At 43.0% G+C, this 22,354-nt stretch overlaps 1 protein-coding gene across 2 annotated transcripts; it reads right to left on the bottom strand.

The window, feature by feature from the left end:
• Positions 1-545: 545 nt before the first annotated feature.
• On the bottom strand, positions 546-21,787 carry podxl (podocalyxin-like). 2 transcript variants are annotated; one of them, XM_076721805.1, is made up of 8 exons: positions 21,295-21,787; positions 6,628-7,275; positions 5,776-6,008; positions 5,608-5,631; positions 3,599-3,731; positions 3,451-3,494; positions 3,212-3,331; positions 546-2,387 (listed from the first exon to the last, which is right to left on the bottom strand). In XM_076721805.1, exons 1-8 carry the CDS (start codon positions 21,335-21,337, stop codon positions 2,193-2,195), a joined length of 1,440 nt encoding a protein of 479 aa, XP_076577920.1. In that variant the 5' UTR covers positions 21,338-21,787; the 3' UTR covers positions 546-2,192. The 2 variants fall into 2 exon arrangements, with proteins under 2 accessions (XP_076577920.1, XP_076577919.1); XM_076721804.1 differs by having other exon boundaries at positions 3,212-3,328; positions 21,295-21,467.
• Positions 21,788-22,354: the final 567 nt, after the last annotated feature.

The following is a 22,354-nucleotide window of genomic DNA, read 5'->3' on the forward strand; positions in this document are numbered from 1 at the left end:
AGAGGAAAAAAAAAACAACTATATACAGTGTTTGCTTCAGAGGTGCACCAGTTCAGGCTGTATTGACCGCATCAGCATCCGTCCACTAGGATTCTTTTTGCCAATATTGGGATGACTCTGGAGCTTTTAAAGGACAAGCACTTGATGCAAATGCAAAAATAGCAAAGTATACATATCCTGAAAAATTCGAAAAAAACCTCTTCCTGTTTTGCAGTTTGACTCTCATAAAATGCAGAATTGTAACATCCAATCCAAGAGAAAGAAATGTTTGAGTCATCATTACACAGCACAGTCCAACAGGGCGTGAAACACGAGCAGTCAGACAACCAGACAGGTCAGCCAGACTTACGTGGAAGAGAAAAACAAAGATTCACAGCAACATTATGACGATCTGTCCAAGATCGTTTTCATTAAAGTGAGACTGTGTAACGTTAAAGGAGCAGTGGCCACAGGTTGGAATTACAGGTGAATGAAGGACAATGTTTCCCTTCACTTCCCAAGGCTCTCACATATTAGATGCTTTTTTTTTTTTTTTGTTTAATTTCCATTAGGCTGCTGCAGTGTTTACTTCCTGTCTTACTAATATCATAAAGTGGGAAGTCACCCATGTCTGTTCCGCCCTATAAGAAAGCAGCAAAACCCTGTAGTAACCGAGGCTATGTTTCTATCGTTCATGAACTGGACTCGTGTTTTTTCTTTCTGCATTGCCTCACTGTAACTTTGACAGCCTTCGCTCATCAGTCTGATGCCATGTTTGCAGCCAGTGTGCTATCATGCAAAAACCCTGTGGAACTTTGAAATGAATCCGTCGTTTCAGAGCTACAATAATTTGTGAAACAAGACGCTGCCACCATTTGTGTAAGCAGAGCTCACAAATCACATTAGTGAAAAGCACCCCTGGTTTGAATTTGACCCATTACACTCACCATAGTTGTGTGGCACACAGTTTTCCTGTGCTATTAGGGATTATTGGAGACATTAAGGATGGCTCACCTTCACTGTAACCTCCAATAATCTGATTAAAGTGTTGGCTGTCTCATTGTCTGACTGCTTGTATTTCTTACCTCATCAGACCGCACTGCAGCAATGTCGCTGTGTTCCTGGATCTCAGTCATTAATTTGCTGCGTTCAATGTTTTTACATTGGGAATAACGATATAAAAGAGATCTAAGATGGAAAAAAAAAAAGAACTGTCCGCTGAGTTTTAAAACGAGGCGTTTAAATAATCATTTTCCTTCTATGGAAATCCAAGATTTCTCTGGCGCCTTTTCCCTTGATTGCTGTACAATCACATGAAACATACTTTAAGTAAAGATCACAAAAAGAAAAGACAATACAACACACGCTTGTGCTATGTCCCCTCAGGCTGTCCGGACACCCTCGAGTCAATATGTGGCATTGTGGATTAAAACCCTTCACTGTCTTGTTTCTGCAGACCGGTCTGGACATTCTTTTCTGAATAAGGTTAGTTGCACCAGTTACTGGCGGCTCCCTCATCGCAACACACACTAGTGGAAAATCACCAGGATGCTTTGAAGTATCCTGAGGTCATCTAAGTTAGTAACACTAGAGCTGCCGAGGCAGCTGACGTTACCTCTCTGATCGTCTTCCTCTCAGACCTCCAGAGCAAAGTCGTCCATTTACACGAACAGGGCTCCTCCTCGCTCGCAGAAAAGAACAGAAAACGACTCTATTTACAGGTGCTTGTGTACAAAATAGCTCTTCTTTTTTCTTTTTTTTCACGAGTACAGTAAAAGAAGAGGCACTTCTTAGAGTTTGGGGCACTTTTTAAGAATCAAAATGTGTTGAATTGTGCTCTGCAGACAGTCACATTTACCAAATATGTATAGAAAAACTTCTGTATAGGCACAACAGTGATTGATTTAGTGGATTTTTCCACTCCACTGTGTAGTATTTCCCCCCAAAGTTTCATTTTCTGTCCTCATTTCTTTTTCATAGCAGACATAAATCAAGCAGACAGACATTAATGTGGAGCTTGTGTGTTCTATAGGATGTGTTTCTTTGTGAGGAAGTCTTCTCTGGCTACAGGGACGAGAGTCCCAGGGTCAGCAGTGGGAGGTGAGTGGGCAGGGCTGGTGTTTGTTTTGGTGTGGCTGGAAGTAGCCAGGTCCTATCTCCGTCTTCTTCTTCTTCTTCTTCTTCTTCTTCTTCTGCTCTGTCCCCGGTCGTCCCTACAGGTGAGTGTCCTCTTCGTCAGGTATGTCCTCCTTCAGCAGGTTGTCGATGGGGACGATCCAGCTGTCGTTGAACTCTCCGTTCAGCGCCATCTTCTTCTCCTGCATCTCCGGCTGCACCTCCATCACCTCCAGCGTGGGGTTGTCGTGGTAACCGTTCTCCACCGTGTGCAGCTCCTCTGTCAGGTGTTGCTGTAGAGGTTACACAAGGACAAAATCTCTAAAAACTGTTCGTGTTGCATCGGTTTTAAAAGTGAGAAATATTTATTTAAGTGAAACTTGAAGCATTTCTTTGTTCTGTGATGTGAAGCAGTAGCCGCTGAAACAGGATATAGACTGAGGGTCAGGCCATTATCCTGAACTGTAGATCAAAGTTAAGGAGAGTTTGTCTTTGCTTGTGTCAGGAGCCACCGTTAATGATTCACTGTTTTCCAGGAATTTAGACTTTCCAGTGCAATAAGATCTTTGTTTCCTGAGCTCTTCAAACATTGACATGGATGTCTGTAATAACTCACTCATGAAGTTTGCAATCTTACAAGCACTGCTCTGTACAAGAGGTGCGTTTGGTCTCTAGATGTTCAGAAACTTTCAATTCTAATTCTGTAATTTAAACTGACACAACACCCCAAATGTAAAGACCATGCATTTATTGCATTTACTTTTAGAGTTATAGCCTTTCGAATGCAGCTTGAATGAAAGGACATTTTACAGCTTCACTTTTATTTATTTTCATGCATAAATCTGTTCATCAGGGGAGAGGCTTGTTTCAGCATGTGTGGCAGAGCTGCAGTGTAATACTAGCATGGACTATTGGCACCATGTTTGCTATCTTGAGCCATTTAGTGACTTTGCTCACGATGCTACACTAGAATGGGCAGAAATCTAAATCATACAGGAAGCAACCACTAGATGGCGACATTCTGTCCCCACAGGCCAAATGGAAAAAAGAAGTGACCTTTAGGAGGAGCCCCTGTGGGACACTTTGTTGTGTCTGAGCAGGAAAGCCTTCCACCCACCTGGTTCTCGTTGTAAGGCTTGCGGTGGTGGGAGGCGCACACGGCGAGGATGACGATCATGATCAGCAGAGCTCCGCTGGAGGCCAGGATGGCTATCAGGGTTTTGTTATCTGTTGGCTTCTTTAAGTGGAAAACACAGCAAGAGAATGACTTCATTTCACGTTGCAGCGCCTGTTAATGTGGAATTTGATGCACCGAGTAAACACTTAGTGATAATACGTCCATATATTAAGCCTCACCTTGGTGATTTCTTCATAGTACTGGGTTGCCAGGGTGGTCTTCACTGGAAGGGGAATTTCAGTTCATTTGAATGCAGATAAAAGATTCAGTTGAGCTTTAATTGAACGTGATAAACTGCCCTTTTCCAAAGGGAGCAAAGTGCTTTACCTTTGCCGTTTATCTCCACACAGTCAAACTGGATTTTGCCATTCTGGTGCCGCAAAGTCAGGGTGCAGTTTCCATCTTGCAAATTCACCATCAGCCGCCTGCACACCTCCACCAGATCTTTCTCCTCCTCTTTCTGAAGGTAAAACGACACATCTGTAAACACCTCTGCACATAATAAATCAAACCAACGCCACATCCTATATTTTACTTTCCTAGAAATAATTCAGAAGCAGATAAGCCACGACAAGGCTCTGCTATACAGTCAGAGTTTGGACAGGAAGGTCAAAGGGGACAGCTGAGGTCATATCTTCCTGCGCTGTGATGTGTGGATTATTTCTGGTGTATTATGGAACAGCACAGCTGTGTAGGCAGTCAGAGGGAGAGGGTGAGTATATGAAAGAGGTGTGGGAATGTAGGAAACTAGTGAAAGGCAGGAAAGGTTCCCACTAAGACACTTTTTCCACCCAGCGACTGGAATCCCTTTTTTTTTTTTTTAATGGATTCAGTGCTTCCTGTCCTGTTGCTGGAAACACAGACGCTCAGAGATCCACCCAGAGCTTCCCCCAGTGGTGGGAAGCACTTTTTTTTTTTTTTAATATTTTATTCTGTTACATTAATAATGAAATAGTTTAATGACTAGTTTGTGCACCCAAACTATACCAAAATTTGACAGTTGTGTACAGTGCTTTCATATTTTTACCTTGCACACAAATATAAACAAATGATCACCGATTAATCTTAGGTCATCTGGAAAAATGGTGAAAGGAAAAGTCTTTGTTGTTGTGTGTGTTTTCTTATCTTTGCAGGTTTTTGTTCGTCACTCCTAGCAGCTATTGTCACATTTTACAATTTTTGGGTAGTAACTTCAAATGGAAGATGAATCTCAGACATACATTCTTCAGTTGAACATAAACACAATTCCAAATGAATGCAATTGTTGCTTCCTTTATGTGTATATAAGCTACTGTTTGCTAACCTTAGTAGTTTTGTGGTAATATGTCAGTGTTGTGTTAACAGATTGCTCTGCTGCCCCCAGGTGGTGTAAAAAAAACTAATGCGGCTTTAAAAGCTGGTCACAAATATATCATTTCAATTTGGAAAAAAGGGCTCAGTAATCTCTTGAAACATGTGGTCATTGTAGTTTATTTTGATCAGATTTGGTGTTCTACTGAGTATGTGGTCTATGTGGACTGAGTCAGAATGAACAATAGTGTGTGTGTGTGTGTGTGTGTGTGTGTGTGTGTGTGTGTGTTCATAATGAAGGAACATGTCACCCAGTGTAACAGTGTGGCTCATTGATGTGTTCTTCAGAGTTTTTGGCCAAACAATGGAGCTCAATGGCACACAGGAAGAGGATAAATCAGGCTTTGAATACACACACAATGCTTGTTAGTAAATAAATTCATTGTTGGTCTGCACATGAGATTTGTTGAGAAATGTAAGACACCACCAGACTTTTCCTTTCAGAAACTTGTGAGTCTCTACTTTTTCTTGGTACCAGAGTGAAACATTACTTATTTGTACCTCTGATCATGTAGTTATGCCTCTTATCTGACTACTATATAGCATAACATACTATAATATGATGGTTAACAATCTATTTTTGACTATTGATACATAACTTCACTTGGACGTTTTCTTGCCTCTTTTCCATACGTTCCACGGAATACTGTACATTTGTTGTCTGGTGCTGACTTGTATCGAAGCTGTAGCACCCTAAATGGACATGATGGTAATGAAAAACATGTCTAATTGTTCTTTTTTTTTCCTGCAGGATGTCATACAGTTATTTAAAATCTTTAAACTGAAGGGACTTTTGGGAGTAAATCAGTCACTGAAGAAAAGAGTGGAAAGGGTGTGGGCCTGCCTCTCATGGACAGGACAATGGCAGAGGCTTGATGAGAGTCAGAGCAGGGACTGTGTTTATTATCACATCTGTTAATGTGACTAGAAAAACTCTGATGCCTGGAACAGATTTAAAGTTACAAAACTCTAAAGCGAAAGCTTACCTCATGTCTGCTGTTTAGAGAATACTGCGGAAAAAAGGAAGAAAACAAGTGCGTCAGTCAGAGGCACGGAGTCTCTAAAAGCATGAGAGACATTTGTGTAATGTGTTCATGTAAAGGTAAACAGACATACTAGCTGTATCTGCTCCCCTTTGTTACACCATGTCTTACCAAGAATATCTTTGGCTGAACTGCTGCGGTGGTGGTGGTGGTGGTCGTGGTGGTGGCAGGGATGGTTTGTAGGAGCGTGGTTCCAGCTTTGGTACTGATGGTCTCTGCTGGAGGAAGTCCTGCCTTGGTCAGGGTGGAGGGGGTGCTTGTGGTCCCCGTGCTGCCAGCTGGCCACAGGGCCTTTGATGTTGGCTGCCCATGGCTTGTAACTGTCACTATTATTTTCTCGCTACCTTTAACCAGAAATAATGAGGACAGTAAACATATCATCCCCAGACAGTGATGTGCATGCTTTTAAGCCAGTCAGGGACAACTGGCATTTACAACAAATGTAAGTGAAGGTCCAACGAAGTTAGTAATCCCAAACATTCAACAAATGCTCCTTTACTTTAGAATAACTTGCCTAAAATATAAACGGTCATATTTCTTCAATGCTGTACATGGTTCCTTACAAAGGTAGGTGGACTGTCTTATTCATCCTTAAAAAAAAAACTAATTCTGTCACTCCCTCTTTGTAAATATATGACCGTAAATAACAGACAGGCTCTTTAATCTAAATTTACAAGAAGGTGACAAGTCGAGGATGGGAATGCTGGCACCTCTGAGCCAACAGTGACAGTATACATCATTAAAGTTGGGCTGGCGGTGTGTCAGGTGTGACGCCATCTCTCGTACACCATGACCGGTGCTTGACAGAGAAACACATTTCAGTTCAAAATTTTGACCTTGATTTATATTGCTTGATTGACCTAATTTCTATTAAATTTTTTTTTAATGAATCCTCAACAATCTAGTTCCCATCAGGTGGGTTGTTTTCGTACTGGTATCCAGGGGATTCTCAGGGGAACTGACCTCCTTTGCCGCCCTCCTGGCTCGTGCTAGAAGTGCTGGTGGTGTGAGCGGTGATAGTTTGTTGCCTTGTTGTAAGGGCATCTGTCGAGACCTTTGGGATCTTGGTTGTCCCTTCATGGGTAGCATTTCCTGGCGGACTGACAGGTGCTTCAGTTGCAGAGGTCTTTGGTAAGGAGGTTGCAGATGTCCCAGCTGTGGCAGCACTGGGGGATGCCACTAAACTGCTGCTGCTGTCAGTTGTTGCAACTAGAGTCGTGGTCTTGACTGGGCTGGAGGTACCAGCAGCAGGAGTGGTATCATACACCGCAGTAGGGGTGCCTCTAGAGATGCTTGTGAGAGGTGTTGCTATGTTGTTTTGGACAGTGGATACTTGTGGTTTGGTGGGGACAGGCTGGACTGTAACGCTGGATATGCTGTTCACTGCAATAGAAGTGGGTGTGGTTGTTGGTTGCTGTGTAGTTTCGTTTTTCTTGCCGTCATCAGCTGGTGGTTCTCCAGTTGTACCAGTTATAGTGTTCTGACGGCTAGTAGTCACCTCAGGTTGGTTGCCACCACCTAGATCTGGTGGTGCAGTCGTGACATCAGCTGCATCCTTTGGAGTAGTATTCTGGCTCTGATCATCTGAACAGACACCGTGAAATAGGAAGCCTATGGAGGGAAAAAAAAACCCTGATTAATCCATACAGCATGCATGAAAACATACCAGTCAGAGGCAAAGATTCACCTAACCCTTCATTAACTGATTTTTTTGTCCACTCGGGGGCAGCACAATGCGATGGAATCACAACATTGAGATTATCGCCTAAATTTAAATTTGTAATGAATGTGTTAGCAAATCATTTACACATCCAGCCGACGTGGAGCATTAGTATTCATTTGGAGTTGTGTTGCCTGCTCTGTTTTTGGTCTCCACCAACTCCTGAGAAAAATATATGGGTCTTCAGCAAACTTTGTTTGCTGTTTGTTGCTGAACAGGTAGTGTGCAGCGGGTTTATCACAGGTTGTTCACTGAACACAGCTGCCTGCTGCAGCTGGAAATGAGATTAATGAGAGCAGTGACTTGAACCAAAACAGCAAATGTGTGGGTCCTAAAACCAAAACAATGAGCTGAAATACGCTCCAACGCTTTCTGGAGCTGAGGGGAACTGCAGAGTTGGGTGATAATTCACAGTGGGTTTGTCACTACTAGCAGCCTCTCGTGTAATGTCGAGCTATGTGGACCTCTGCTCCTGGAGTTCCTGTGGGTCGGACAGCTGTAAGCCTCAGCCACCGTGCTCCATCTTCTTCTGTTTCTCTATTTATAGAGACCAGGACAGGATGCTGCACACAATTAACTTGGAAGCACCACACCCGCGACCACGGCCTGTTTTGAGTGCCCCGTGAACAATCCTCGCTTGACTCCATGGCCAGAAAACAATGGCTTTACCCAGCCCCCACGACCCCCTGCAATTTCTGACCTCCACCCACATCCAGACGCAGCCATAGCTCACATGTGTGGTAATGCATGAACTTGCATATAGCTATGATGTAATTTTTCCGCAGAGGATCACAATGATGTTGGAGGTTATTTCTTTACCTTAATGCCAGTTATTTTGTAAACCATACTGCGTTATTTTTCATTTTTCAAAGGTGTTTTTTCCTGACTTCTAAGCAGCCAGTCATAATGAAACTCAACTTCTAGAGACTTGAGATAAAGAATTCATCACAGTGAACACCCTGTCTACTATTTCGATTAACATCTGCACACACTCATAAAGTCACACACTACACACTTAGAAAATGTGTAGTATGTGATCCTTGGCATAAAAAGGTTCAACCGTGCAAGAATACCAGCATGGTGCAAACACTCGTCTCCAGATGTTGTATACAAGCATTTGCTTCTGGAGTTGTATTACATTCATTTAGTGGAACCACTAAGCTCAACAATGCATGTACAATCAATGTCCCTTATGACCCACATGCTGTACTGTTTGCTATCACAATGTAACAAGTACAGCTCTGTTGACCACCAAGTGACCTGAATCTGCTGATGAGGGCATGTGGCACAGCTGAAAGCTCCAGAACAGCTTCTAAAGGGACCTCAGGTGAGACAAACACTGGTTCATTGGTCAAGAATGAACCATGACTCTGAATGGAAGAGCAGGTCGTATTCCTATATAAGGTGAATGCGTATTAGATTTTAGTGATGAGGATATTTTTGATATGGTAAACAAATCCCATGAAAAGATCAAAACCAACAACGTGTTAGTCTGCTTCTCAATACGACTTCCCTAACCTGACTCAAAGCTTCAGTCCTTCAAACACGACTCACAAATACTTACTTTACTGAAAGCTTTCTAAAATCTGACCAATGGAGTTTTTAACAACCATTATTCAAACAGGTGCATTTGCTGGGGACTATTTTCAGCAGTGCATTAATCCACATTTGGTAATGTAGTGAGTAGCTGGGGGAACACGATGGTGTATGTAAGTGAAAATGAACTACAGTGCATGTGTGCGTTCACAGTAATGAAGGAACATGCTGCCCAGTGCAGCGGTGTGGCTCACTGATGTGTTTTTTTTGGACAACAAAGGAGCTCCATGGCACAGAGGACTAGTATATATCAAATGTTCAGCCTGTAATGTGTTGTTGCTCTGGGTCTGGATAACATAAACAGAAATATCTCTCTCAGAGGTTACTTCAGTCATTATTCCCATGGCATGTGAACGCAGCATTAGGATGGTGTTAGGAGTGAGCAGATAAGAGTCTGTTCTGGTCAAGTGGAGACTGGTAGAGCCAAGCCTGTCCTGTCTCTGTGAGGCACAGACACATCACTTATCAGCCTTCAGCCTGCTGCCATAAACACTGTTACTAAGAGAGCAGGGCTGTCAAAGCTCTCCGCTCAGTGGAGTCCTTTGATTGAGCTGAGTGCTCTGTCTACAGTACATGTGCTGGTTGGTGCTCTGAGGCTTTTTGACAGCACACACTCTAACATCCGCTCCACGAGGGCTTTTTTCTCACTTTGCTAGAATAATTTTGGCATCTTTCATAGAAGCTCTGAACTTGTTGTGTTCAAGTAGAGGTTGTGGGCAAGGTGTCCTGCAGCTGCACTGAATTCTGAGGTGTTTTCTGTTACTATTAGTACCAGAAATGTAGATGAGTGGATTATTCTTTCTGTGGAACTGGAAACATTCCAAACTTTAGATCATATTTGGGGAATTCAGCTGACAGGTGGGAGTTAACTGCATTTTTCCGAAGACGATGCATGGCTGCCCATCGACGCTGTAAGTTGCTGCTAACCACAATTGCTGTTTTTTGTGAGATGTCTTCAACATGAGTTTGTGTCTGTCTCACTCTCCCTGCCCCAGGTGTGAGGTCTTGTTTGGTTTGACCTCCGCTGACCCGAGCTGTCACTGACGCATCTGTTTCTTAGCGGGCGACAGCACCCACTGATCCCGCTGCTATCTGTACCAAGGCTGTTTTTACCTCACCCACACATTCCTCACTGCATAGCCTCCAGGAAAACACACACTCACACACACATCACCACCTGTAGTCTGTCATGTCCATTTGCGCTGCCTCCCTCTTGGTTCAACGCAGCATGTGCCCTTTTGTCCTGAAGGGGTTTGCTTTACGAGTTACACTAACATCAAGAATAACATCACTCATATGCAAATTAGCATTAGAAGCATTAGATTAGAAGCACGCTTGTTTGATTTACTCACTTAAAGCTGCACAATTCAGTATTTTCAGTAAAACAATGACATAAAAGCTGTCAGTCGTAGTGACAAACCTGCAGATAATAATCAGTAACTCTGCAGTGTCACTCAGCTCTATTGAGCATTTTAGCATCTTTTAGCTCACTGACTTGGTTTCATGGACTGCACCTTAAATGCTTTGGTTTATTCTCTCAAGGTGCAAGTGCAACCTGCTTGCCTTGTTTCGAACAGGCATTCATGCAAACAAGCTCTGATCAAGCCTCTGCATTCACCTATCCAGCACCAAACAGCAGATAAAGTGAGTGACAACCTAGCGGACACAATGGAGCAGCTAAAGAACCAGATGTTTGGCTCAGGAACTGGTGGAGACCAAAACAAAGCTTGAAGAAAGTGAGTTACTGTTAGATTTACATTTACCAGGTGGCTACATACATGGATGAGCACCAAATAAATGCTAATGCTGCTGTGTGTGTAAGCAGTTGTTTGCTAACACCACTTGCTTAACATTAACTTCAAAAGATCCTTTTTTTTTTTTTTTTTTTTTTTTGGGCCACATTTTATGACCTCATTTACAGTAACAGCAGAGAAACGGCAGGAAAGGAGGGGAGAACAAGACGGCATGACATGACATGCAACCCCTTTGTGTTCACAGCACAGATCCAAGACACAAGAAAAACCCTTGGACTCAAGCCCTGCCTAGCAATAAAAGTCAGTTCCAATGATCGTATCACAGAACTTCCTCCTTTTTTGTCTCAAATTTGGCGACTAAAACTGAAATTTCAGCAAAAGTGAAAGTAGCAGCATTCTAATTGAGTTTCAGAATTACAAAGTCCATCATTTAAAAAATACATATGACTCCCAGATGCATCTACACTGTCCAGCCATAGTGCCTTTATCTGTGACATATATCCCAAAGCACGATTAGTGAGCTATTTAGATTTCTTATCAGAGAAACTTTCCAACCCTGCTCTGTGATAAAGCTCTCCTGTCCTGTTCTACATCTGTGCGACCTCTCTAACATCAGTCTGAGTGCGTGGAGCAGATTCCTGCCAGCTGAGTGTCCTTTACAGACACTCTAATATTGTTGTCACGCTGTTTGTCTCAGGGTGTGGTCTGCTGCAGCGGTCTGTGTGAGGGTCAGACAGCAGAGGGTGTGAGAACTGACCTGCTGTCCTTTCTCTAGCTCTTCTTTCGACTTCTTGGCTCGCTTCATTGACAGGAAACCGTTCTGTTGATATGGTCCCCGCTTGTGATTTCTAATTTTGTTATATGAATTAACTAAATGGACTGAAGTTGGTATTCTGCCAGTTGTTTTCATTGTTTTCGCTCTTTGGTGCTGTGTTTGACTGATCCTAAGTCAGCCTTTCAATGTCAGTTCTAACACCAAGGCCTTGCTGACGTGCAGTGGCGGTAGTGTTCCATATGTACAAGTCAGACACTGGTAACTACGCTACAGTACAGCAAAAACATCCATCTGACATGAGCTCATGCATTATTATCCGCTCTTCCTCTGTTTATCAGACGCCTAAAACATGTCACTTCCTATGCCGTTGCAACTTTGTCTGAGAACAGCTACCAGACAGCAAGAGTTTATACAACAAATCTGAAATCTGTCTGTCTTTTGGTTGAAACATGACATCTGTTTATTAAGAGAAACGGTGGATAGTTACAGTAGTTTAAGCTGAGGGAACATGCATGGTCCAGTCATCAGTGGCCCAAACGTAAGTGTAATCTGTGCCATTTAAAGCTGCACGAATCTGTGTTTTGACTTTCTGTTTTGGTTCCATCTCACATCTCTCCTCAACGTCAAATGCGGCAGGCAGCTGTTCAGATTGAAAAGCTCTGATACGCTCACTGCCCGCTACCCACCAGGACCAAACAGCAGACATTCAAAGTTAGCAACGAGCTAACACAGAACACAGCTGCAGAATTTAGCATCTGAAGAGCAGGATATTTTTCTCAGGAGATGGTGGAGACCAAACCAGAGATAAAAGAAGAGTTAACGCTGCACTTATGTTAATCAAGTGGACACGAACACGATTTCAATAAATGATAATGTTGCTGTGTGCCTGCCGGATGTGTACATACGCTACTGTCAGCTAACTACAAGGTGATAGTATGTGTAAGTCCCCCAAAACATCAATTCTGTCTTTTTATAGCAAATTTTTGGATAAACTTATAAGACCATAGATGCATGAAAAACTTTTTTTTTTTTTACATAATACTTGATTTGAATTTGCAGAAGTAGTATCATTAAAAACAAAATAAACTGCTTAAAAGATAATATAATTAAAAATTAGTTTACTTTGCACAGTCAAAATGAAGTATCTGATTTTTCCAAGTTGAGCGAGAGAAAAATACCATTTGTGCCAAAAAATAGAACTTGTCCTCAGATGTGTCTGTCCCCACTGACCTGATCTACCTTTGAAGCTGCTGCTATGGTGAACCTGTGGAGCGTGACAGTGTTTAGTCTGCATTCACTGAGACTAAGTGGAGGTCCAGAGGAGGTCAGAGGGTGCTCTCTGTCTCCCTGCCCTCCCTTCAGGAGGTCCCACTGTTTGGTTGCAGCGGGCGTCAACCCCATCCTGTTCAGTGTGAGAACCACCATCCGTACGCTTTAAAGGAGAATGACAGTGTAGCCTGAGGGTGGAGATGGCCTGAATTGTCTTCCCTTCCTGACTGCCACGTTGTAAATAAATGTCCCTGTGAACAAGGCCCCACACACACTGAAACACAGCGAGGATAACAGGGAGGACATTTTTACTGCTCTCCGTCTGAGCAAATACTTTTGATATAGTTTGTATCATTTGCTCCCATTCAGCCACAACAGCATTCGTGAGGTCCAACACTGAGTTTGTTGCAGAGCTATGACAGAATAATAACTTGAATAAGAGAAAGGTTTTAGCTTTAACTTCTTCTAAGTTGAAATGACATTTGGTTTTGACATTCATCAGTTATCAGTCACTGCGTGTCAAACCGAGACTAACGCCACATACCTGCACTGAAAATATCTGCGTGCCACTTCAGAAAAACTACAGGGGGTGGACAAAATAGCAGGAACACCTGACAACAGAGGCTGTCTTCACCAGAAAAACAAACATATAGGTCGACTATGCAAGCAGGTTATTAGGTTCTATAGTTCTGATTAATGTTAGGCAACAACCTCCAGTGGCTGTAGGAATTATGATGGAAGCAAAGAAGAAAGTCAGGAGGCATCATATAAAGTCCACATTTGGAGGAGATGGGGTCAAACGAATACAAGAGACAACTATTGTTGTCCCATGGGAAATCAATAGTCAATATTGACTTGTTTGAAGTTACATGACAAGTTAACTAACGTATGTTAACAGTAACGCACTTATTTTAATCCATGATCTTTTCCTAAACCTAACCAAGTCATTTTATTGGCTAAATCTAACATGCGAGGCTAAAGGTCCACCTTCGTGGCATCGCTGGTACTCTCCAACTGTGATATATGTCATTCTGGGAGTCACTGGTAATCAACATTCAGTCGTTTAGGTATAATGATGTGATGGATGATATAATGCAACCCAGAACAGAAGCCCAGTCAGTATTTCAACGGCAGTATTTACTGACAGACTGTATTAGCAATATTGGCATAATTTGTGTGTGTGTGTGTGTGTGTGTGAGATTGTGTGTGCATGCCAGCTATCCAGCCAGTTACCCGTCCGGCTTGCCAGGCACTGACTGTAACCCTGAATTGATGTGCGTCTGAGCGTGAACATGCACTATGCGCGCCAAACGGAGGAGAGTAAATAAATAAATGTAGCTGTCGCTCCAAAGCACCGGCGGGACAAAGCTGCCCGTTAGGTTGGTGACAGCCCACACAAAGGCCCCTCTGGCCCCACGTGCGGCCGTGCAAGCATGGGCTACTCCCTCACTGCAGACCCCTGCTGCAGCCAGGGCCTTTTAGGGTTCAGCTGCTCCCGTCCCCGTCCCATTGAGAGAGGTAATTCAGCTCCCTGAGACTGAGGGCGGTTGGTGGGGGTAGGGGTGAAGAAGGGAAGGGAGGGGTCTTTGCTTTACATTGTGCGCTCCAGTGAAGGGAGGTGAGGAGCTGTGAATGTAAAAACACTCGGCGGGTATAAAAGAGAGACAAGTGAAAGGGAGGAGAGAGGGAGGAGGGGTGAGAGGAGAGAAAGTAAAGAGGGGCTTGAGACAGCATAAATCTAACGGCCACATGGAAATGACTGACCACACACACACACACACACACACACAGAATAACACTCGCACCCTTGCACACATTATTCACAAACAACACACTCCCTGTCCTTGGAAACCAGACTGGTATGTGTGTTTATACGAGCTGTGGGGGTGTGCTAATGGTAAAAGTTCAATGTTAGAGCTCCATCAACAACCCCAAAAACACACACACACACACACACACACACACACACACACACACCCCTCCGCTGGTCTTAAGAGATAAACTGAGCAACAGGAATTTAAGCTGGAATTTAAGATTCAGGACATTAATCAACATCCCACTTATAGATATAGATATATAGGTATATAGATCATGAAAACATACACCTCATTACTAAAGATTGGCAATTGATCATATTATCAACACACTGAAAGGAGTAACAGGAAGAAACCTGCGTTTCAAACTACCTCTTCCTGGCTGCGATCCCTGAGGTACAGTGTGTTGCGTTTTACACGACTGACATGCTCCTTATCTGGTGTGATCATTTAGAGATAGTCTGGGTTGTCCGAATGGCATTTCTATACACACACAATGTTTCAACCAATGTAAAATCATTCAAAGAAGACTGTATCATCTGTCAATCAACAAATATGCTTATTAATCTGGAGTTTGTCTCTGTGAATACACTGAGCGTGTTTTATTTATGATAACATACCTTTTTTTTGCTGTTTTTTTTTGTTCTATAATAACATTTTGAGTGATTATTTCTAATGATTTGTATACATTTACATGGTCACCTGTGTCCTTTATCTTGTATTATGGGCTTCAGGCAGCTTTCTACTTTGTTAAGTTGACAAAATGATGCCATGCATGTGAGGGGAGGACCGTTTAAAAGGTACAAGACAAACACAAGAATAAACACACAGAAAGCTGGCCAAAATGAGCCAAACCTTGCTACTCCAGAGAGTTAAAGGGGTACCAATCGTAAATCAAGTTTGCACTCTCTCTCAAAGACAGTAGGTGTTTATGAGACACAGGTAGACAGACAGACTAACTATCTCACTCTATGTACTGTGTTGTGATCCTGTTTTGGTTGTGCTGAGCTACAAAACTACATCCATAAGCACAAGTTACTACACAGCACTGTTAGTTAGTTATACAGACAGCAATTACAACTGCAGCAGACACTCTTTAACATCACTGCAAAGTGTAAAAAGCATGAAAACCAGCTCTCAATTTAAGAATGGTGAGTTTTCTTTAAAAAAAAAATAAATAAAGAATAAAGATAATTCTGTATGCATCAAATGCAAAATGATCTTGCTGTGTAAAATAATGTTACTTAGTGGTGCTACAATAACTGATGAGAATGAAAGACTTCTTGAGTTTATGTAGAAACTGATAGAAAAACTATTTTCTGAAGGAGTACAAATGGTAAATTCAGTGGTAGATTTTGGAGAAACACCTGAACATTGGGAAAACTATAAACTGTTTTTTTTTTCTTTGGTGAACGAGTCCTTCTCCATAATTAGGAGAGGCTCAGTGTGTTGGCTTGTTTTATGTCACATACACACGTAGCAGCAGCCGTTTTCTGTTTTCCTAAAACCTGAGCCACGAGGGGAGTTCACACAAAGTGATGAGGCAGATGAAAAGAGTGCTGAGAAAGGAGGAGAGGAATGAGGAGGCTCTGGACGAGGGAGAGGAGGAGGAGGAGGTGAGGGAAGGTCCATGGCGGTACCAGCCGCAGGCCTGATTAATGGACACCTGGGTGTGCAGCGTGGGATGCTGGGTAGAGGGAGGGAGTGTGAGGTTACAGTGGAGGTGAAGGCGAGCGGCTCTTTATCTGGAGCATCGGACAGTGATGAAACGCTCAGCTTTACGGAGAGCAGAGGTTCCTCCCTGAGGGAAACCTGCGTCCACATGCCAGCCACGCCTGGCCTTTAAAAACAAGATCCACTGCATCTGGACAGCACTCACGCTTCCTTAAAAGGGCACCTCGGACCTTAATTTCAAAGGTGTTCGAGCAGTTTGTGTTTCCAAAACAAACCAGGTTTAACTCTGATGATTGATTGGTTTCATTCCGTATCAGTACGCCGTGGAGAACTGCGCGCACAGGCTTTAAACTTTCCATCAGATAGCTTATCCTTTACAATAAACAGGACATTTGTCAAAGTCGTGTTTGCGAGCAGGCACTGATTTAAAAGCACTCCACGATGGGGCATTGAAGGACGCATTCGATGATTATCTGCAGACAAACACTGAGCACTGAACTACTTTATTCCCATGACAACTGAACAAACTCCATCTACTGATCGAAAACTCCAAGATGTGGTTGAAAGCTAGTCGGTGGACGTTGAGTTGAGAGTTTTTTGTCAAATATAAGCAGATGGATGTCACGAAAAGACATCGTGAGGTTGGTCTTTTCTCACACTGAATACTATACATCAGATATTGGAGGGTCCTTGAATGCACCAGCCTGTTTATGTTTTAAAAACTGTCCCTACTTGCAGTTCAAACGGGACTAAATATTCTCATTCTCAAGCACATCTCAACATTTTCTAGCAAGAAACGTCAATAGAATTTTGGAGAATTTAACTTGATTATCTCGAAGATGATGAAACTTATCATGTCACATTGTCAAAACTTTGACTTTTCACCTCACTTGGCTCACATCTGTACATTACATCTGTAAGTGAGCTTCTGCTTTTTAAGCTTCGGTTTGTGTCGAGCCTGATATTTGGTGAGCAGTGTCATCCAGCTGTCCTCTGCCGCTGCAGTTGTATTAAGAGCAATCACAATCAGCCTCGGATCTGCGTTGCATAATTTGCATCCTGTACCACAAGTGCTTAACACAACAAACAGGGTGCAGAGTACTTCCAGTATCTTCGTCATTGTCGAAATCTAATAACACCATGCGATTCTCACTCGCTCTCACTTTGTAATGAATCACAGTTACTGGACTCGCTTTGTTTTGCGAGTGACTATGTTGGCTTTGCACGTCAATTTGTACTTAAACTGTAGATCATTTATATGAATTTATACGTCCACGTCTATCCCGCCTGATTTTCCTCAGCTGGATGAAAAGCCTCCCTGCAGCAGAGGGGGAGAGGGTGGCTCAAGGCCGTCTCCTGCCACACCCTAACTTGGGAACTGGGATGTTGATAAAGATTTTTCCCATCTATTGTTCTCCGTTCTCTCCCATGTGCACCAGCCAGCGTAGACACCAGAACACTGTGCCAAGCAAGCAGCGTCTCCCCAGCTGCTGGTGTCCGGACGGGCCAGGAACCCCGACTGCCTGTTATCTTGTAGGAAACGGACAAGTCACGAACCCACAAACAAGCAAGACAGACAGCTGCGTAGGGACTAGGAAGTCCTGGAGATGACTGATGATGCTGCCTTCTTCCTATAGTGACGGTGAGTTCTTCGAATGGGTTCAGTGAAGTCACCTTCAAGCGTTCGATGATTCACTTCAGATGTACATTTTGAGTCTTTGATTCTAAACCCTCATCACTGTATGTCAGCTCACCAAGCATCTAACAATTCTAGTAGCTTGTCAGAGGTGATGACACATTCAGAACTAGCCATCTTCAACTTAGCATGGTAAAGAAAACAACAACAAAAAACCTCACACTGACTACCCTCTAAAACTTACATTTGAGTCCCCATGGATGTAAATTAAGGTGCAAAAGACAAGCATACATTTTTAGAAATGAAATATGCTGCCACTTTTCTATATTGTCATGAGCAGCTTTGAACAGAAGTAATCTTATATCATCATTTAATTCATGTGTTGCAGTGAATTCAAATGTTTACAGCTGCTCCTTTTCTAACAATCATGTGTGAGAAAAATGCTTTTTCGGTCAGTTTGCATCACGTAACGATCCCAGATGTTGCAATACAGAGTGTGACCAGCACACAAACAAGAGGTTTGAGATGTACCGTGCAGAGGTGCTGGAAGGCAGATTTTTAACCTTTGAACACAAGCTATCTGTTTGCCCCTGTTTCCAGTCTTTGTGCTAAGATAAGCTAACTAGCTGCTGGCACAAGCTTTATATTTAGTGCACAGACATGCAAGTGGGAGCGACCTTCTCTTCTAACTTACAGCAAGAAAGTGAATAAGTGTAATCCCCCAAAATGCCAAGGACATATGAGTTTGCACTACCCAACTAAACTACCCAAAAGTGTCTTTTGGAGACTGAGAAACAATTCCTTGGTTCGTTTTACTATTAGAAAGGTTTAAAAAAACATTCAGTTGTCCAAATTGCAAACTGAAGTTTTGAAATGTGGAAAAACCAGAATCCCTCATTTCAAAAAGTATAAAAAGGCCACTCAGTTACAGCCAGAAAGTTACTTTAAACCTGAAGATGACAAAATACGCAGCACATCTCGGCCTTCCACCCGCCTTGTGATAACAGGCCGTTAAACACACAGACACAGATGCATGTTCACACGTCAGGCTTTTTATTTGTAGAAAAAGTGCTGACAGCCTTCAGACTGAGCTCTGGGGCTGTGTTACATGATTTTTTTCACATGCTCAAAAAAAGAGAAGCCTCCCATCTGAATCCACCTACTGTAGTGGCGAGGGAGCTGCAGGTGCATAATTAAAGAAAAACACTTTCCTCGCCTCTCTGCCAGGGAGGGAGGTCAGGGGTGCACTTCATTATTCAGGCTCCTTCTGTCCTCAGCCACAGCTATTGGAAAGGCTTCTGTGTGTGTATGTGTGTGTGTGTGTGTGTATTCGTAGGGAGGGGAGTACTGGGGAGTTCTTAACTGTGGGGTGGTGAGGGGTGGAGGGGCAGATGTTTCATACAGATCTTATAGAATCCACACAGCAACAGTGGGAATGTATGCATCTCAAACAGCTCAACAGTAACAGAAAAAGTAAGGAAGCCGTTGAGTGCAGAGGACTTTACTCTTCTGAATCTGCACACTAATGAAGGCACTAAGAAACAAGAGGAAGACAAAAAGACTTGGACTGACAGCGCGCCTCAAGTTTGGCACTCCTCCTCAGGCAGCATCCACTGGTGCTTTCTTATGTTCCTTTGCTGCTTAGAGCCTGCATTTGTCCACGACATGAATAAAGCCTGGCAGCCTTTATTCCCACAGATTTACTAACTCACACTGTATCTTTTATATGGAGCACATGTTTCACATCATATGCAAAATATAGATGCAACTGCTGCATACAAAAGATATTTATCTAGAAAACTATCATGTGGGCCTGTGTGACATGAGGACACATGCGCTGTATGTTCATATACTGTCTACACTGTAAGGGAAAGAATGTCTGCGGATAGACAATCTGGAGACAATTAAAAACAAATTGGTTGGGCAACTTTAAGTTAACTTTAACTTGGTAGTCATTGTAAAACAAGCAATACTTTAATCTAATCATGCCTTTGGTAAAATGCTCAAGCACTTTACTTCCAAACTTACATGGAGCTCCATTAGTGTGAATGTAGCCTATTGACATATAGTATATTTATATTGTACATATTATAGTACAAAGGTGAGAAACTATTCTGCTACTAATAATGTGAATCATGTTTAGGTAAATTTGTGCAACTTTAAGTGGTGGAATGCAACTAAGTACATTTACTAGAATACTGACTGCAGAACAGTTTTGAGGTACCTGTACTTTGCTACTGCGTGTGTTTGACAGCTATTGTTCCTTCACACCTTCCTTTGCTCGGATTGTACATGCAAAACATATGATCTCATGAAAAGCAAAACTACACGCTAAAACAGTGGCTCGCAACCTGAGCATTGGTTATTAAAGCGAAGACGCACACAAACAGAAAGATAGATTTCTAACAGACACAATTTCTACAGGTTTTCTGCATTTTTACAGTTTATCTAATTGTAAATAAATAACTCTTTTTTGTGAAACAGGATTATAAACCCCCTCAAAATGATACAGCCCACAACAAGAATGGGACCCAGTAACCACTAGATTACCCCGCAAAAGTAGTTCAAATAAGCTCCAGCGACAGCATGAAAATGCACCTGGGGTCCAACAATGCAAAAAAAAAAAAAAAAAAAAAATCCCAGCCAGGGTCCATTCAGTGTTACTTAAGTACTGTACTTGAGCACAGTTTTGAGCCACTTACGCTTCACTGAGTATTTCAGTTTCACCCTCCTTCATATTCTACCTCACTACATCTAAGAGGGAAATATTTTAATTTCAACTCAACCACAAAATATATGAAGCAAGCTATCAAACAGTATTTCAAATGAGTTTCACCTCCAGCAGCTGCAACATTAAAATGCTGCTTCCACACTGATGCACCCTCACCATTAAAAAAATAATGATGTGTATCAGTCACAGGGGCCAAAAAGTACTCTCAATTTGATACTTTTGTACTCTTGTGTACTTCTTACTACTAAGTAGGACTTTTACTTTCAATGGAGTAATTTTATATGAAAGCATTGCTGCTTTTCCTCAAAGGTTTGAACACTTCCTCCTCTAATATCTTAAAAACAGTGATTATTCTAACAGTCTTGTGCGCGCACCTGTTGCTGCATCACACAGCCGAGGCGCACATTGTCTTGAATCCTGTGCTGAAAGCATCAGTAAAGTCAAACTGCTGCGCTCGCACTTTCACTGCTTTTAGTCCCACAAACAACCACAAGCATCCTATGACAAATTTCAAAGACACGCGATACAAGCAGCAGAGAGAAAACGCCACTTTCCAGCGGAATAAACGCACAAAGAATCACGCACCCCCTGCGCCCTTACGCAGGCGTCTCTGTGAGAACCATCACAGGTGAACATGCACTTTGAATTCAGCCCTACTCACTGAGAGACAGCAGCAGCCACGTGATCCTCATAGTCGCTCTCATCCTGCTCGTTTCTTCTCCAGATGGATTTATCCTTCATGCAGCGCTGCGCTACGATCCTTCACTTTGCACGCGGGGACGTTTCGGGGATGATGAGCCCGAGGCTGACGCCGTCCTGTCACGCCTTTTCTCCTTGAATTTGTATCTCAAGTAAATGATCTCGCCCAGCCTATTGTTGACTTTTTTCTTCTTCTTCTTTTTCTTTTAAAGCCAAGAATGCTTTTGTGTGTCTCTGCTGCTCCTCTCTCTGCAGAGTTGGGGATTTGGGGGGGGGGGGGGGGAGTGTTTCTCCCGTCTCCTTGGCTGTACCGTTGCTGCTCAGTGTCTCTTTACCGCTCTCTCTCTCTCTCTCTCTCTCTCTCTCCCACAGTGGCTTGGTGCTGTATTGTGCTCAGTCAGTCCTCAGTGTTGAGCTGTTAACAGCCAGTGTAGCAGACCAGGAGCACTGCCCATTCCCCCGGACTGTCCCTGCCTCCCTTATCATGAGGAACCAGGGGCAGACCCAGCCCGGTCCAATCCCAGAGCTCTGGACTCACTGCTGCCGGGACATTTTGAATAACAAAGGAAGCTGTGAGACAATGTGTTCTGCGGGTTTTGATTCTTTCCTAAAATGGTCCACGACTCAAGGACGTGGGGTGAAGTCACATCGGCACTGCTGTTGTTTGATCACGGGAAAAGGCCTGTTTGGATTCACAGAGTCAGCATGTCTTCATGTTGACCTCACCTCTGTTCGCATTTTCACACAAATGCAACCAAAAGTGGAATGAACGTGTAACATGGAGCCGGTGGATGGCTGCAGAGCTTTACGCCGAACACCTGCAACCTGGACTTCAGTCTTTTATTTTATTATTCACAGACTTGACAGAGTCCTGTGGTGTATAAACACATCCGTTATATCTGAACAGAAGCACTGCAGGTTTAAAAACCTTGTGGCTTAATGACGCTCCCTTTGCTAATAAGAGCAGTAAAGAGTAGTCACAGTGCAGCAGCTGTAACAACCACAACTGCGACCGTAGTCAG

The sequence above is a fragment of the Chaetodon auriga genome, chromosome 22 (genome assembly GCF_051107435.1).
Source record: "Chaetodon auriga isolate fChaAug3 chromosome 22, fChaAug3.hap1, whole genome shotgun sequence".
NCBI lineage: Eukaryota > Metazoa > Chordata > Actinopteri > Chaetodontiformes > Chaetodontidae > Chaetodon > Chaetodon auriga.

Bases quoted from the DNA above. Each gene is read 5' to 3' on its own strand.
- podxl (XM_076721805.1), bottom strand. From the start codon at position 21,337: ATGAGAGCGACTATGAGGATCACGTGGCTGCTGCTGTCTCTCA. The intron at 7,276-21,294 runs GTGAGTAGGGCT...TTCCCTCCATAG, and splicing joins GTGGCTGCTGCTGTCTCTCA to GCTTCCTATTTCACGGTGTC. The intron at 3,495-3,598 runs GTAAAGCACTTT...TTCCCCTTCCAG, and splicing joins TGTGGAGATAAACGGCAAAG to TGAAGACCACCCTGGCAACC.